The 16,766-nt window shown below is 33.2% G+C and overlaps 2 protein-coding genes across 9 annotated transcripts in view; one reads left to right on the top strand and one right to left on the bottom strand.

Moving 5' to 3' along the window:
- Window positions 1-7,295, top strand: part of LOC118273029 (gamma-aminobutyric acid receptor subunit beta) — a 30,748-nt gene extending 23,453 nt beyond the window's left edge. For all 5 annotated transcript variants that reach the window (XM_050704149.1, XM_050704148.1, XM_035589899.2 and 2 more), the window contains one exon: window positions 401-7,295. In XM_050704149.1, the coding sequence (XP_050560106.1) occupies window positions 401-565 (165 nt within the window). In that variant the 3' untranslated portion in view covers window positions 566-7,295. The remainder of the gene's footprint in view (window positions 1-400) is intronic.
- A 1,745-nt stretch (window positions 7,296-9,040) lies between these two features.
- Window positions 9,041-15,314, bottom strand: LOC118262854 (UDP-N-acetylglucosamine--peptide N-acetylglucosaminyltransferase 110 kDa subunit). 4 transcript variants are annotated; one of them, XM_035574497.2, is made up of 9 exons: window positions 15,208-15,314; window positions 14,416-14,852; window positions 12,965-13,359; window positions 11,151-12,385; window positions 10,780-11,071; window positions 10,528-10,708; window positions 10,107-10,211; window positions 9,703-9,882; window positions 9,041-9,263 (listed from the first exon to the last, which is right to left on the bottom strand). In XM_035574497.2, the coding sequence occupies exons 2-8, from the start codon at window positions 14,532-14,534 to the stop codon at window positions 9,726-9,728; spliced, it is 2,484 nt and encodes an 827-aa protein (XP_035430390.2). In that variant the 5' UTR covers window positions 14,535-14,852; window positions 15,208-15,314; the 3' UTR covers window positions 9,041-9,263; window positions 9,703-9,725. The 4 variants fall into 4 exon arrangements, 3 of the variants coding, with proteins under 3 accessions (XP_035430390.2, XP_050560098.1, XP_050560099.1); XM_050704141.1 differs by having other exon boundaries at window positions 15,129-15,301; XM_050704142.1 differs by having other exon boundaries at window positions 14,416-14,844; window positions 15,129-15,301.
- Window positions 15,315-16,766: the final 1,452 nt, after the last annotated feature.

The raw sequence follows: 16,766 nt of genomic DNA, 5'->3' as shown, positions 1-16,766 counted from the left end.
TATAAACTTAAATACCTTAAGCATTTTACGAAAAATAGCCATATATTCTCATGATAAATAATGATAAAATTGACATTTGATAGATTTTAGTATAAAATTGAAGAATTGTCAAATATTCAAAGTCTTTCTTCCGTTTCCATTTACATTCCATTCCCTTAGTTATTGAAGCTCAATATTTTGCATGTTGAAACGTCAAATCTGGTTATTCTAAAATAAAGTTCAAATTTTCAAATAACTCAGTAACCAATACGTTCAAGGTACATGTTGATCTCATCTACAATGTATAATATTCTAAGAGGAATACATCGTGTTACCAGTAATCTCTACACTTATATGTACGGTACCATATATGTATAACATGCACTGATCGTATTCTTAGAAAATTGTTTTAATTTTCCAGGACATAAGCAAATTGCTCGGCATGACTCCTTCGGACATCGACAAGTACTCTCGCATAGTGTTCCCCGTCTGCTTCGTATGTTTTAACCTCATGTACTGGATCATATACCTTCACGTATCCGACGTCGTGGCTGACGATCTGGTTCTACTGGAAGAGGATAAATAGAGGGCGCTGTACATAATCCACTTATTTTCTCACATTAGCGTATTCAATAATAATTTGAAACAATTTATTAAATACACATATTATTCCCCTCTTTAGTAAAGGAAAAACATAATTGTATTTAGATTTCAGCGTAACGAAACAATCTCGTCGTTTTTCGAAATTAATTTGTAGATAATCTATACATAATGTACTAAATGTAACGTGATAAATGTTGTAAATACGTAAGACTCGGAAATATGAATTACGAACGATTTAGCATAAGATCTACATATTTTTCTTGGAGTCTAAGGTAGAATCCAAACGACTGAAGTTTTGTGTCATTTAGATGTCATGTGTAACGACGTGATCTACTCTTGGGTTGATAATGGAAACCAGGTCTAGAAAATAGGATTTACTGCTTTACTTTATGTCTGGCCGTAGTTTAAAATTAAATTGAATTAGTTTTGTATTTGTAAATATTAGGCTCGTTTACTGCACGAAGTTGGTTACAAATGTATGTGCAGCTTATGGGATTGAGAAATATATGAATTTATGATTTACATATAAACGAATAAATGGACTAGAACGTTATTCCTCATGTAGGTAGACAGATGTTCCTAAATTTGACAAGCGGGGAATAGTATTTTGCTAACCAAAGTTTCATTATGGTTTCAAATTATTATTATTAAGTGGTAAAATGAGTGGAATTACGATAAATCCGTAGTAATACGAATCTGATGCTCAAATTTCTCAGCTTGAATTATTTAATTAGTTTTAGTAAAATTTTGTAATTATAACATAAACTTAGTGATTCGTTTATTCTTTGCTGATATCGTTGTGATAATATCATTAGGAATTTTATTTTTTAATTGTAGTTGCAAACCATTCCAATGTCCTAAACTATTTTTGTTTGGAACAGTAGTTTTATTTTCTAACTTGTAAATTATTAATGAATGTTTTGAGCAAGTGATTTTGCTTCACATCATTGAATGCGTGTTGAGTTTTGATATTGATATTAATTAATATTGTTTACTTTATTATCTCTGAATAATAAATCATGAAATAAATAAGTCAGAAATCAGCAGCATTCAGAACATTTAGAACATATCCTTACGCTAATCGGAGCAGGTAAATATTAGCAAGTTATCATAAATCTGTTTTTATTTCCATCATTATATCGGAGCAGATCAGTTCCATTAGAGGCATGCAGTCGCCAAATGTTAATCTAATCTAAACCCAGCATGTATGTTCCCACTCTTGTCATATTGTACCTTTGCAATACATCGACTTTGTCAAATAAGGCTTCTGGATTATTATTTCATGTTTTTTGAACTTCGTTACAATAATGATTAGGTAATTTCTACTCGCAAACAAGTTATCTAGAAGTATGCAGACGCTATATCACGCGAATGATACATAAAAGACGTTTTGAAAAAATATTTTCTGCCTTCATGCCGCTATTATTAGAATGGCCAGCAGCAGCACACACATTGTTACACATCCGTGACACTGCCAGACTATGGGCCTCTTCTCAATAAGAGGGGTTGCCATAATCTCCATTCTTGGTAGGCGCGTTTGAGATCGTAATTTAAAAGATTATTCAAAGAGCGCTGTTGTTGGTCTCTGTTGACACCAACGTGAAGAGTAGTGATTAATGTTTTCTATTCTATCGTCAGCACACGTCACCGGCAGTCCATAAACTATGTAAAAATATCTACACAAACCTAATTTTTTTGTAAATTCAAGCTTGATAACGGTTACCTACACACACGTCATGCAGTGTGAAATAACACTAATATTGTTAATTGAAGGTTCATTTTTAATTGAAGTGATTAAAGACAATGTTCATTAGAAACGTCTTAGGCAATCGTATCAAAACCTGAATGATGAATTCGAATATTTCAATCAACGATATTGCTGAGGATTTCTTGTTTGTAGAATTTTGAGCGACACACCAACCACGCAACTTATAAAAACATGTTCATTAAACTACGATTTATTTCTGGAATATCATTCGAGGAACAATCCTGCATTAGTTGCCCTACACATGATAGAGCCCATTCATTTGATTCTGATTAATTATCATTAGTACTAATGATTTGTATTTCATCGTAAACAGTATGTCCTAGATAAGTAAAAACATAGTTTAGTCTTCTATTTAAATAGTTTTACCTCTGAGAATATTTGCTATTTCTTAACTAGCCGCACAATAGTCCATGCAATGCTTTCCTAAATTAGTTCAGTTTAGATGAATTAGCTTTTTTTGCTCGCTAGTACTCTACTAAAGCAGTAGTTGAAGCATAATTGAGCATTAGAAACGCGTTGTCAATATGGGAATCTTATTCGTGGCCTACACTGCTACAGTGGCTGGCGTCGGATATCTGTTCCTATGTTCACAACGTTTGATGACTGTCCCACCCTCGAATATCTGACAAGCAGGGCTCCTGTCTTCAGCTACGACTCGCAATGGATTTGTTGTGCGCAACACGTTTAATGGTTAAGTTCTTGACATACACATACACCATAAATGGTACGTCAAAATTGCAATAACGTATATAGATTTAAATAAATCGACTTATAGGAATGGACATTCGAACATTTATAGAAATAATGGCAAATGTAATCGAGTAGAAAATTGAGAACTACTATGTAATTATTTAATTATGAAACAAAAGACAGAAGATGTACTGCTGAATATCTTACAAGACAATTTATTTCATAACACATGCAGTGTACTCGGCTTCAGCAGTCCACCTTTACCGTTACCTAATCGCATTTTGTTCATAGAGAATAACAACTATATGCATAAATTGCACGGCATAAAGTGCGGTTACTACTAGAGCACGATATCCTCAAGCTAAAAATTTTATATTACTTTAAGTTTCGTTTAGTGATACATATTAAATATATGTTAGCGTTCTAAAGGTGTAATTAGGAAAAATAAAGTCATTATATAATATAGGTAATGTATGTATTCTAATAAAAGCTTCTTTAAAAAATGATTTCATACCTTCTTCAATACAATTTTATTGCCAAATACACGTAGATTCTGTATATTCGAACTTAAACTTTCAGGTAAAAGTGTAGATAATGCATTTTCAATTAATCCAGATTGTAGCCATAAATTACGTAGACTATACCTACCTTTTGGAATGAGCCTGATTTTAGACAAAAACGCTGTTTAAAAACAAGTTCATTTTGTATACTTACTTCCAAATTTTAGACAAAACGTAGATTCTGTTTTTTGGATATCCCAGATTTGGGCGTAAAAAGTACCTAATACTTTTTAGACATATTTTAGCTCGTAATGTAAATAATCTTATTGACACTTTCATATAATAAATAGCACTCAAATATAAGGCACCGTGTAATCTATGTATTCACATTTTTATTTTATTGCATTTATATTATGACTACGAAAGTCTGTTGTATTACATAATAGAATATAATTATAATATAATAAGGTAGCATGCTGGTAGTGGAAAATATTGAAAGTAGGGTCTACGATGTGACGTCGGCTACGTCTCTCCGAAACGAAATTCTAAAATATTTGTCTAGTGACTAGTAATTAAGTTCAAGACATTATAGGTATAAGAAATTACTGTATCTTAGTTGACATCTTAATATAATTATATGTAGTTCCACAATTTCTTAAATAAGTCACATTTAAAACAAATCACAGTTAGCTGTGACCACATTTTGCTTCAAATTCATGATTATTCAATTCTTTTCAAGAAAGGATGAAAAGTATTTTATTTGTTGAAGAGTTACACTAGGAGTACTAAATGCCAAATGTAACGATACCAATACATGCTGAATAAGTGACACATTATCTGAGACATCAGATGATGACTAGTATAAATTGACCTGACCTCGAGTAAAGGTTCCTCTAAGGCAAAATCCGAATACAGTTGTCTTATATAAACAGATACACCTAATATTTTTATAGAATACGTATTAAATAAATAAACTAAGATAACAGTCTTTTCCTAGCAAATTCTAAAAACTTTCAATAGTATTCCTAAACTATTCTACGTGACAATTTATACTAGTCTTTCTCTAACTATCACTATCAACGACCTCAATTCGTTTCTTTATTTTTCTTTAATGTGGCTTTAAACTTTCCTTTTTATTTAAACTAAAGATGAAAAGACTTGAACACTGTCCTTCATTTCAACTTCTAAACTCTGAATTTCCCTCTGGGTATCTATATTGATACTGCATTACACTAAATGAACACGCTTGTTCCACAATACTACGATAAATTAATTGTAACGTATTTAAACAATAACCAAATTGAACACACCCAAAACTGACATTACGTGTTTGTATTTTCGTACTCAAATTATACATTAAGCTCGAGTAAAAAGTATGAAGCTAAATATTATTAGGAATGGATTTTGGATATATTTTAAATTGTGTAGGTTAGTTTATATGTAACTTAGTATGCCTCCAGGGAAATTAACATGAAAACGAATGCACAAAATATCAGTGAAAGTCTTTTTGTCTGTAGATGTTATTTTGGGAGTATATACTGTTGAGAATTTATAGAAATAGTTATATATATTGCAGATGTTTAAGATAGAGCACCAAGAATGCCTACAAAGCTGTTACTCACCGTACTGGGCACATAATGATGTAATAAGATTACTATTATGTCACAATAACTAGTACCAGTGGGTACAAGAATTCAATATGACTATATAATATGTGTCCTATGTATTTACTTTTTGTAGGAGATTATATTTCTGGGTATTAGCGTTGGGTTGATTAAATGCCAATGGTTTATCTATACATTTTAGTTTATATGTGTTGTCCACGACTTAAAAATTACATTTACTTATTTATAATCAATAAATAAACTTCCATACATACAATCATTTAAGTTATAAAATCATTCAGTAAATATCATTTTGGAAATATTCAGGAACTAAATGAAAAGGCATATCTGCAAGTTAATTGGAACTTCAGACATACTACCTACTTCTGGCACTTAAATGCTTTTGTAACCTACTTCCTATTACATACATAGGTACACCTACTTTGATTACCGTCAGCAAGTGGTCACACAATTTTTATAAATAAAAAATATATTTTTGAAACAGTTTTCTTTACATTGCAGTTTTATAAACATTGTTGTTTTTTAACAAATAAATCACCATTTTTTTGTTATGTACTACATAAATATAGACATAATATACATTTTATATATCGTATTCAATAAGGTAATTCTAAACAATAACATTGTATGCAATATTAGTGCATCTACATAATTATGAATAGTGTGAAAGTATCGTAACAATGTACATGAAATAGATTTTCTGAAGAAACGCTAGATAAACTTTGAATGTTGTTACAGAATTGAATGATAAATAATATTGAACGCACGTGTCTTAGATATTATAGAATTTTATAAATAGATATACAATAGTTATAATATATGATAAATTAAACAGCAAATCACGAATGGAGCGAATAGATTATCTCTTTTGAAAACTATTTATATACATCACTGGACAAAAATATTTGTATGAATGCTCTATATCTTGAAAAGATCTATTAAGTATTCTATTGAGTCTAGTTTAAAAAAAAATGACTTAAATATCTACTTCGGCAGTTATAATTGCTTCATTGAATAGATGCACGAGTATAAAATAAACGCAATGTCATTATCTCGTAACGAAAACATAGATACATTTATTTATAATATTCGTTAAAGTATTTTATAATCTTTTTTTTTTATAAACTCATGAGTACCTACTAATTTTGATTTTACTAGTTTTGTTATAGAGGATACTTTATTTGCCTACTACGAGTATATACTTATTTATTTTAAATGAAGATTTGGTTCTACACCTACTAGTGGTATAGTTCCATTGGCCTGAATACAATAACTACTTATTTTTTTTCTACCAGATGTCTTGTCGTCTATCCTGATGTTATCTCTGTTCCAAAAGATTTTTTGCATCCCATTAGTTTCTGTGTTGGTAAGAAAGTTTCTTAATTGAGGAACCGTTTATGCCATAACACTTGGAACAGTCAACAAGAAACGGAGTATACCAAATTATTGGTCATACTCCTTCTTCCACAATTAGCAAGCCTGTTTTTGTTTTATTAAAGATATTTATATTTATAACCTATTTTAACATAGTGATCGTGGCTCTAATTATGAATAATTAAAATATTTGAAGCTTTGTAAACAAAGTCAAAGAATTAATGTGTTTTTTTTTCGTTTCACACGACTATTTTAACAAATATATTGGTACCTACACCTTTTGCAAGGCACATTTATGTAACTGAAACTTATTAACTTTGAAATAATGAACACTGCTTATAATAATGCTCACTGTCATCCTTCCTACCGTATCCAATTAACCGTTAAATATTTAGAATTATGAAATTAGCGTTTATTCATGAAAAGGATACTTAAACCTTTTTTAGGTATAGTAGAATGTTTTGTAATATTACTTAAATTCATGTAATTCGAAAATTTGGACGAACCTTTTTAATTTCTATCGTAAATGGGTTTTCGTTTTGTACGAATATCGCAGTATATATACCTACCTATGCTACATTAAGTTGGTGTACTAAACGTTATTACTCTATCTTAAAATATTACCAAAAGTTCTTCACACTATTTTATTCTTAATTCACATAAATAATTTCCACAACTCTCCATCATTCATTGACGAATAATTGTAATAAACTAGTATATAGTGTTACTATCTGTATTGCTCACTCCTATCCTAAGCCTATATTTAATATTGGGAAAATAATCAGAGTTATTATTGCACCCTACTGACATTTAAGTAGACACTTACTGGTTAAACTTGACTAGTATTAGAATCTGATTTATTATATTAGAAGAAAAATAGTATGAACTTTGCGCGAAACCTATTTGTTATTATGAAAAGTCGAAGCCAATTAATGGAAAGACGCGAGAAAGAAGATTAGATGGAAACCAACGAGGCAATAGAACAGATAGCTGAATTCACTGTAGTAGAATAACAGTGAATTGTAGAGTAATATAGAACAAAAGTAGAATTAAATTGAGAATGTTGTTTCCTGGCATGACACGAATGATGAGAATGAAATTCGAGACGCTAAAATATAAACGAATAAAATGTTGGTTGTTTGTTTTGGAAGCTTGAATATGACCGAAGTACATTTCTGTTGGTAGGAAACGAACATGTAAACATTACGATATTTTGCTGTTTCTGCTAACTACATGTTAATTGACTGTAACACGTTTTGTTTTCTTCAACACGCTTTATGAGTGCATAGTGAAGTGCCATAGTCGATGTCGATATTTTGTAACAGTTGCCACATACCTGTATAGGTATTTAAATTTAAGTTGTCCTAGACTAAATACTTAAATAGTTTTTAATATTATTTGCTACTCATGTTGTTTGTGTACTTATGAACGATTACTAATATGTAAAAGGATACCGAAAAATAAAAATGATTTTTCAAAAAAGAAACTGGTTTTACTTTATGTCTTTATTTTACGTTGCCCCACATTAGGATTTTCTCCTGTGTCGTGGGTGCGTTTACAAACATACAGTTTCACATGCACATGACACCCAGACCCGAAACAACAATTTGTGGATCACACAAAGAGTTGCTCCGTGCGGGAATCGAACCCGCTACCCGTTGCACGGCAGCCAGTTGCCCAGCCACCGCGCCAACCGTGCAGTCAGTCCTGTCCTTATTGGTATTAAAATATCTAGCAGTTAATTTTATTTTAACTTACCAATTTCCTATACAAATGGAATTTGATAGTTTCTGAGCGAAAATGATAAAGTTATTAAAGCCTCTTCACCGCTGAAGTGAAAAACTCAAGTCTTCTATTCCTATAAGACGATAATGGTAAGATGCTTTCATCCTTTGTGTGATTAAAAAATTGTTGCCTATGGACTGGGTATGATAAAAGCATCCACGACACAGGAGAAAATCTTAGAGAGTGGCCACATTCATTTTTGTAAAGAAGTACCAATTGATCTTCATTCCAAATCTTTTATTGTTCATTATATTAATGGAATCTTAACACTAATAAGTCCCACATGTTGATTGAGATTTTTGTCAATAATTGCACGAAATTGTTCTCCCCAAACATGGCAACAGGCTCAACACTATTGCATGAGATTCACAACATAACTGGTACAAAGTGGCATAATAATAATAATATGCATCTTAACCTAACAAGAATGGAACAAACCAAAAATGTATATTGAAACAAAATTAATGTCATTTATAAAACATAAGATTCTGACAATATTATACGTATTATATTTACTTATATAAAATCCTCTAAAATTACATTTTTAAATACTATTTACAAAATACAAAATAAAATAATATTAATCCGTTGGCCGACACGACTATCGGCACAACGATAGCCGAATCCACATTCCTCATGTCGACAACCTCGTGACAAACCGATATTTCGTGACATAATCTATATTTTTTATATAGGTAAAATAAAACCCATTTAAATAATGTAGATGTATAATAGTTTAATAATAGTTGATAGCACAATGGTACACATAATAATTAGGTAAGTACTTACATATACTTACAATAAATATTTAATTATGATGAAGTAAAATTCAATAATGTTACAATAATATTATATTAAAACCTGTGAATTCCCTATGGACAGCATTTGGACGGACCGCTAGTATATTTCCATTTTGTGCAATTTAAAAATTGATAAAACCTGGAAAAGAATAAATAAAATGATTACTAACGAAATAAATATTTTTATATACGCAAGCACAGGAGTTTAATACAATAACTATAAAATTATTTTTTAATGATAAAATACGACATTCGCTTGGGGATTTTCTTTCGCTTTAGCGTATTATAGGTAAAAATATTACATATTTATACAATATCAAAGTACTTCCAATATACCTTTTGTTATCGAGTTCGTTATTGTCAGTGCAGAGCATACATGGAAGAAATATTTATCAATTTACCACCGGGGCAGTATGGAAAAGCGCCAGCTTTTGTTTCAGTATTTACGTATATTTTTTAAACATTTACATACTTTGCATTAAAATAATATTAAAATTATTAATATTATCTCGACCCCCAGATAATAATGTCTTGATTCCCAAAGTAAAATTGATTTGTGATTGTATAATTGTTATTACCTGTTTTGGAATTAAATTTGAAATCATCCAACAGCATACAAATGGTCCGGCTTTTCTCCCCTCTCAAAACGTGTCCACATCTTCTGATAAAGTGCCTCGAGTCCTCTAGCGTAGTGCTCGCAGTCGAATAGGGTGCTTTCTAAACGTGCTTTTGAAACCTTAGCTCGAATGTATCTTCGGCTGAAAAATAGAAAATATTGTGACATTTAGTATAATCCCTGAATGGTCAAGCAAGCTGTTAATGTAATTTGGCAATTTGAGAATAATTAATAATTAATCCCATCTTATTAACATTGTAAACATTTGCATGTATGCAAAACATATGTTTGATACACGTAAAATATACCAAAATTTGGCAGACAGATTTTAGTCAGTAATTAAACTAGTAATGTTGTATTACTTACTAAGTTCTACTTGTTCCCAATTTAACAGCAATGTCTTCGTATTGTCTTTTACTAATGGCTATCAATTCCGGACAACCCAAGGCATTCAGTTGCGACGCCGCAACGCTGTAATATATAAATACACGTGAAACACATATACATGGCAGATGTTTTTATGTTTTTACCTACACTAAGATTTTCCTGTCGTGGGTGCGTTTACAAATACAAATCCCACACAAATATCACACTCGACTTGAAACAAGTGTCTGTTAATCATACATACACCAATAATTGTATCGGGAGGAAAACACAACAGTTCGTGTAGGTACCCATTTGCTTGAACCACGAGTCAAGTATATTATCGATCGGCACTATTAGTAGCAAAAGCAGTATTCCTGTATTAATTAATGCTAAAATTATTAAAGTAAAACATTGTACATACCGAGACGCTAAAGTTTCTCCAGGGAGTGTAACAACTGGCGTTCCTGCCCATAAAACGTCCATAGCAGTCGTGTGCCCATTGCACAAAGGCGTGTCTAAACAAACATCTGCTAACTGTCCGCGCCTCACGTGTTCCTCCTTGCAGGCGATACTAGAAAATATGATCCGACCCGGCGGCAACCCTGCAAAATATTACATTCTTATACCCGATCATCAATCACGTCCATAAGAAATAAACAAATAAAATCAGTACCTAAACTCTGGGCATATTTATGTACATTCGGTTCGCCAGCAGCGGGGAAACTTAATAGCCAGAGAACGCTATTCGGTACCTTTTTCAGTATGTTCACCCACATTTCCAAGGCTCGGGGGTCCATTTTGTACAACTGATTGAAATTACAGAAAACAACTGCGTCCTCTGGCAAACCGTATTGTTTTCTCGATGTAAGTATTATATTTTCAAAGGTTTCTTCAGCAGCTCCTACTTTTTTATTGCAACTGTTTATTGCTAAACCATTATGTATTCTCCTTCCATTTACCACGACCTAAAACAATAAAAAATTAAAGATAACAGCCAATACGGAGAGGTAGTAGAATATTCATAACAAGGCCGTCGTAAATTACCTGTGTAAGCTTCGGCTCCGTAATGCTTTCAATAACACAACTTGGAATGTTTATATCGTTTTCGAGAATTTCTATAGGCGTATAATCCTTGTATTTGATCTCTTCGACTCTTGTAGTCGTATCAAATATTTCATTGATGTGTATATTATTTGAACAATTAATTATAGCTGTATTTGAAACAGAGCTATTTTTGTCATCAGTTACGGCGTTGTAATATGTTTTTAAATGTGGAAACATTTGTTTATGATCCCCGACAAAATATGTATATGGCATAAAGGCAAACTTTTCAGTAAAATCCATTTCAGTGGACACGGGTGAGGATATTTCGTCGGTTATAACGTAGTCCATGTATCGTGCGCCGCTCGTTCCCGGATATCCTAACCACATTACTTGAATGGGTGCGGGTTTTAAAGCAAAAATCTCATTCCGTGCTCCTTTAGTATAGCCATTCATGTTTACGAGGATATGAATACCATCTCTGTGTATTATTTTCGCCGCGTCTATGTAACTGGATATAGGAGACAAATCAACAAAGTGTTCTGAGTCGTTAACTATTTTACTACGGAATGTGGTTCCATCATCGAAGTTCAGCGCATAGCAAAAAATTTCTACTTTTGATTGATCATGAAGACCTGGTATTGACTGCATTAAGTGCGAAGTTGGATGGTTACCAAAATCACTGCTAACGTATCCGATACGTAATCGTCCTTTTAATTCCTTTTTATGCAAAAAGTTTACGTTACCTAAAATATTTACTTTCTCTATGTATAAGTTAGCATGTCGCGTGGCTATCTCTTTTCTTGCTGCATTCGTTAATGGATATAAAATGGAATGATGTGGATGTACGGAGGTCAGCTTTTCCATGTTCAATTGCTCTTCAACAATGGCTGTAATGTTATTCATTCGCTCGTCGTAATCATCCCAATTACAAATAATTTGTAAACAATGTGCTAAATTACAATACGCATCTGGAAAATCTGGTTTAAATTTTAAAGCGTTTTTATAAGAATCGATAGCTTCATCAATTCGCCCCATATCTTTGTAAATACTTGCTAAATTGCAGTGCGCATCGGCAAATGTGGGGTTTATCTCTATTGCCTTCTTGAAACAGACAAGGGCGCCTGTTATATCCTGCAATTCTCTTAGAGTGTTGCCCATATTGCTGTAAGCGTCAGCAAACTTTGGTTGAATATTTATAGCCTGCCTGTAATGCATCAACGCTTCATGTAGTTTGCCTGTAATTACGATATAATAACAATTGTTTACATTAAATTCGCATAAAACTCGTTATTTCTTTTCTTGTTTATGTTAAAAGTAATTGTATGTTAACAAGTGGGTATAACAGATGTTGTTAGCATTCATTTATGTTTTGTTATAACGAATCTTAATGTGAGGAAGGTAGAACTAATGAACATAAATTAACGCGTGTTATAAAATAAGCACCAAACTTCTAACGTTAAAGGTATTACTTTTGTGGCACCTCATTAACTTTGTGTTAATGTGACTTATTGTCCGGGAGGCCGTCTGGTCGAAAGTCGACTACCACATTATGCGTCTATGATTACGGTATAAGGGTAACGGTTTATTTTTTTGTTGTTTATAAATAAAGCAAAACGCTGTACTGTAATGGATAATTTTACTTGTACTTAATAAAATTTGTGGTTGCATATAAAAATTAAAAAATTCCATCGTGTATTTTAATGGGAAAAATAACAACGTAATTGATGAAAAATGGTCTGAAAATCTGGAATGGTTTCGGAAAACAACAGGCGAGATTTACGTTATCATTTATAACATCACACATGTATACATACCTTGATGTTGTAATAGTGACGCCAAGTTACTATGAGTAGCAGCAAAATTAGGGAATACTTCCAAAGCCTTCATATAAAGTCTGGTGGCTTCATCTATTTTTCCTTGCTCTCGTTTTACGTTACCGAGATTGTTAAGAGTGTCAACATGAGATGGGCAAAGTCGGAGGGCATTGTTGTAGCATTCCTCCGCCTCGTAGACAAGGCCCTTTTCTTTGAGAGCATTAGCAAGATTGCAGTAGGCATCAGGAAAATTGGGCTGAAGTTGTATGGCACGCCGGTACGTCTCTATAGCTAGGTCTATAAATCCCTGTTTATAGTACAAGCATGCCAAATTTCCGTGTATAACTCCGCTGTTCGGTGTCAACTTCAGTGATTGAAGATATACTGCTATCGCTCTGAAACGAACAGATGGCGGGTTATACTCCCCTTGCAGACAGTTTTTAATTGTTTCAAGTTTTAATGTGTTCGTGTAAATATATATTATGTTGAATAGGTATTGTACATCTCTGCTTGCTTGTGTACCAAAATTATTTATTGACTTAGTTATTTATTATTAAAATGTTATATTTTATACACAAAACACATTATATTCGGGGTATATTCGACTGAAATCTTTAAATTCCACACGGGCCAAAAGAGCAGAATTCTATACCAAATATTTGTGTTCAAATTAGAGTAACGTGTTGATATCAAAACTAGTTCAGGAACAACGACCGCGGACGCTTTTGTCGACATCGCAAAGATAGGTTAAGGCCAATAACAGGTGCTTTTAAATGACGAAATATTTTATTTAAACTCCTGGGCATCGGTTAGCGTGTTAAAAGGCGACGCAATAAACAACTCTAGGTCAGTACTGACGTACTTTACCTCATATACTTTCCTTTCGAAGGCCCCTTGATTACTTAATTGTATATTTTCATATAACGACTGTCTATCCAACATTCGTGTAAAATAATTTTAGCGATGAAACCATTCTCGAAAAGTTTAGTTTCATTCTAAAAGTTTAGGAGAAACTTTACAAACATTTTATTAAAACACTGTCGACTGATGGCGTCAAAGGAATATTTTTGTTATTAAGTAATTAATTATTTATTGTTTATTCGATAAACTTCTCTTGTATTTTATTTTCCTTTGAACAATTATGAGTCGGCTATTAGCTAAATTCATTATTTTATTTTTCCGTCAACTGTAAAAAAGTGAATAAAATATTTAATCAAGAAGAAATCTAACATATCCCCAAAGAATCCTATATCAACTCGTTACAGTACCTATAGTTCGCAAACCAAAAAAATTTTAGTCATCAACAAACTATTGCCGGTAATTTCTGGTCTGTAAAGTTGTGTATTTTGTGTTACAGTTTCATCGCCTCCTGTTGTATTTAGGAACGTCATAATTATTTTATTACCGTATACTATGATTTTCAATTATAGCAGATTTTTATATATACTGACCTCTTGATCTTATTTTTGAACCAGGTGATACAGCCGTCCGAGAGTTGTGTTGCCTGCGCGGTGAGCCGCGGCGGCGCGATGTTGATGACGGTGTATACGACGATGCATTGGTAATCCATAACACGGACATGTCCTCAGCGCGAGCAAGGTTGTACTGACAGACGCTAGACGCGAGTCAGGGCCCGCGCGCCACGTCACGCCGCGCGACGCGCCGCGCGCGCGCACCGTGCCAACTTCCCCGGTGCGACGCTACGTCCACGCAAGTCGCGGCCTTCGTTTATCCGCGCGTTTATACACTCAAATCGTGAGCATATATCACAAGATCTATTAACGACAAGAAGACCATGCGCACACGCCATTTAGTCGCCTTCGCGTTATATTTACAACATCATTCGTTTCACCATAAAACATTCCCGCCGCCACGCTGCTCTGGAAGACTTTATCGAATCAGTGACGGTATCAAAATACGCTATCTTTACCTTTTTTACTACACAGATATTTTTAAATAGATACAAACTCCGTATATCTAGTATGTTTAAAAAAAATAAGGGCCGCAGTTTCGTACATTTCTTCATAAGAATGATCAGCTGTTCACACAAAATCAGCTGATACAAGCTTTCGTGTGTTTCAGCGTCTTTGTTTACTTTCTGTCTGAAAGCTGTCACGCAGACAATAACTGGCCTGAGACGAAAAACTTTACTTTAACTGTGTACCTAATGTAAAAGCACGGTATGAAACTTTTTGACATTCGTAATATTATGTGTAATTAAAAGCGTGCATGTGCGACGGTACAGTAAATACGGTAATATCGATTTGCGAGTAAGCAAGCAAGCGACGGCGGCGGGCGGCGTGGCGACGCGACGGAGTCTGAGCGCGACTGCGGCCGTGGGCCTGCTTGCTGGAAGCTGGCACCCTACTCCTCCACAATTCTATGAGCGGCTGCTCCGTTTGTTTACAACTTTCACGCGACTCCGAAAATCCTAACAGATTCTAAATTCATGTGATCCTTATTGATTTAGAAGTTAGTTTCGGCTTCAGTCAAGTGACAAAGATAACGCCCATCCTTGCGCCACCGCTGTGTTCTACTGACCTATTTGTGGCTCTCATTTCCAGGGAAAATTAATTTGTCTAATATACTCGTCATTTGATTACAATCAGAGTACAGTAATTTATTTTAATTTGTATATGCATGTAAAGATAACATTAAAAGTAATTTAATTTTGAAAAGTAGTCCCTATGTGCCATATGATTAAATGTATGCTAATTTTAATTATAGTAGCATTTTTATTTTTAAACACAGATAATACCGGGATGGTCTATAAAAATAAATAACCAATTTTATCACTAATAATGGCTTAGTTAACCGTAACACGTAAGGTAACTACTATTTTATGACATTGGCTATTGTTCTCGCTCCCCACCTAAGAGAGGTAGAGATGGGGTTGAGTCGCCAACAATACTATTCACCACGCACTCTTGTCAATTGCGTCACAACGACTTCCATAACAATTTTCATGGCCTGAGTAAATTAATAATTAACATTATTTTCTTTCTTATAAAATTTTGTTGGAATAAACCCAGCCGAAACTTTCCGTGGCAGATTCCCAATCATATAATATGAAAGAAAAATATTCTTAAAATTGTATCATACCGTCGTTTCTCGACCTAGTTATTTGTCAGATTCTTGCAAGTAATGTTATCACTTTTTGAAAAAATCCGGAATATTTTTTGTTCAAATAATGGACATAACCGGATGAAAGCAGATTAACTAAACACGTGACATCCAAAATTTCAATGTTATAAGCTAATTTTAAAACCACTCTTGTCGTTCACTTGCCAACTTTCATATGATTTTGACAGATACGTAAGTAGCTATAATTAAATTCAAGAAGCATTGCCAAGGACTAGCGTAATACCAGATATTACGTTCCGCATTTTAATCTCAACATAACTAATATAACTATGGCGTTCTCGACATAATTTTATTTGCCGTACATTACACTTTGATATCAAATAATTTCACAAAATATGTTCCGTACGTTTGATGGGCACATAAATTATATGTAGCTCTATAACTTAAATTTTTATCTTAATTTTTGTCTACATCTTAAATCATTCGAGTTCTGAACACGACCTCATTTTTAAACAGTTGCATCACTTTGTTTTAAAAAAAATTAATGGTTTTATATTCTGGCGCTATGCCAAACTGGAACTATAGTCTCAACAGCTCAGTTATGTGCAAGTGTTGACTGATAGTTTCTGATCGTTTGATTTCGACAGCATTGATGCTGTGATGATACTTCCACATTCGTTATTTACATTTTTATGCTTCCATTACTATTCTAACACAA

This window comes from Spodoptera frugiperda, chromosome 25 (assembly GCF_023101765.2).
Source record: "Spodoptera frugiperda isolate SF20-4 chromosome 25, AGI-APGP_CSIRO_Sfru_2.0, whole genome shotgun sequence".
NCBI classification, from domain to species: domain Eukaryota; kingdom Metazoa; phylum Arthropoda; class Insecta; order Lepidoptera; family Noctuidae; genus Spodoptera; species Spodoptera frugiperda.
This window is presented reverse-complemented; position numbering and strand designations above follow the sequence as displayed.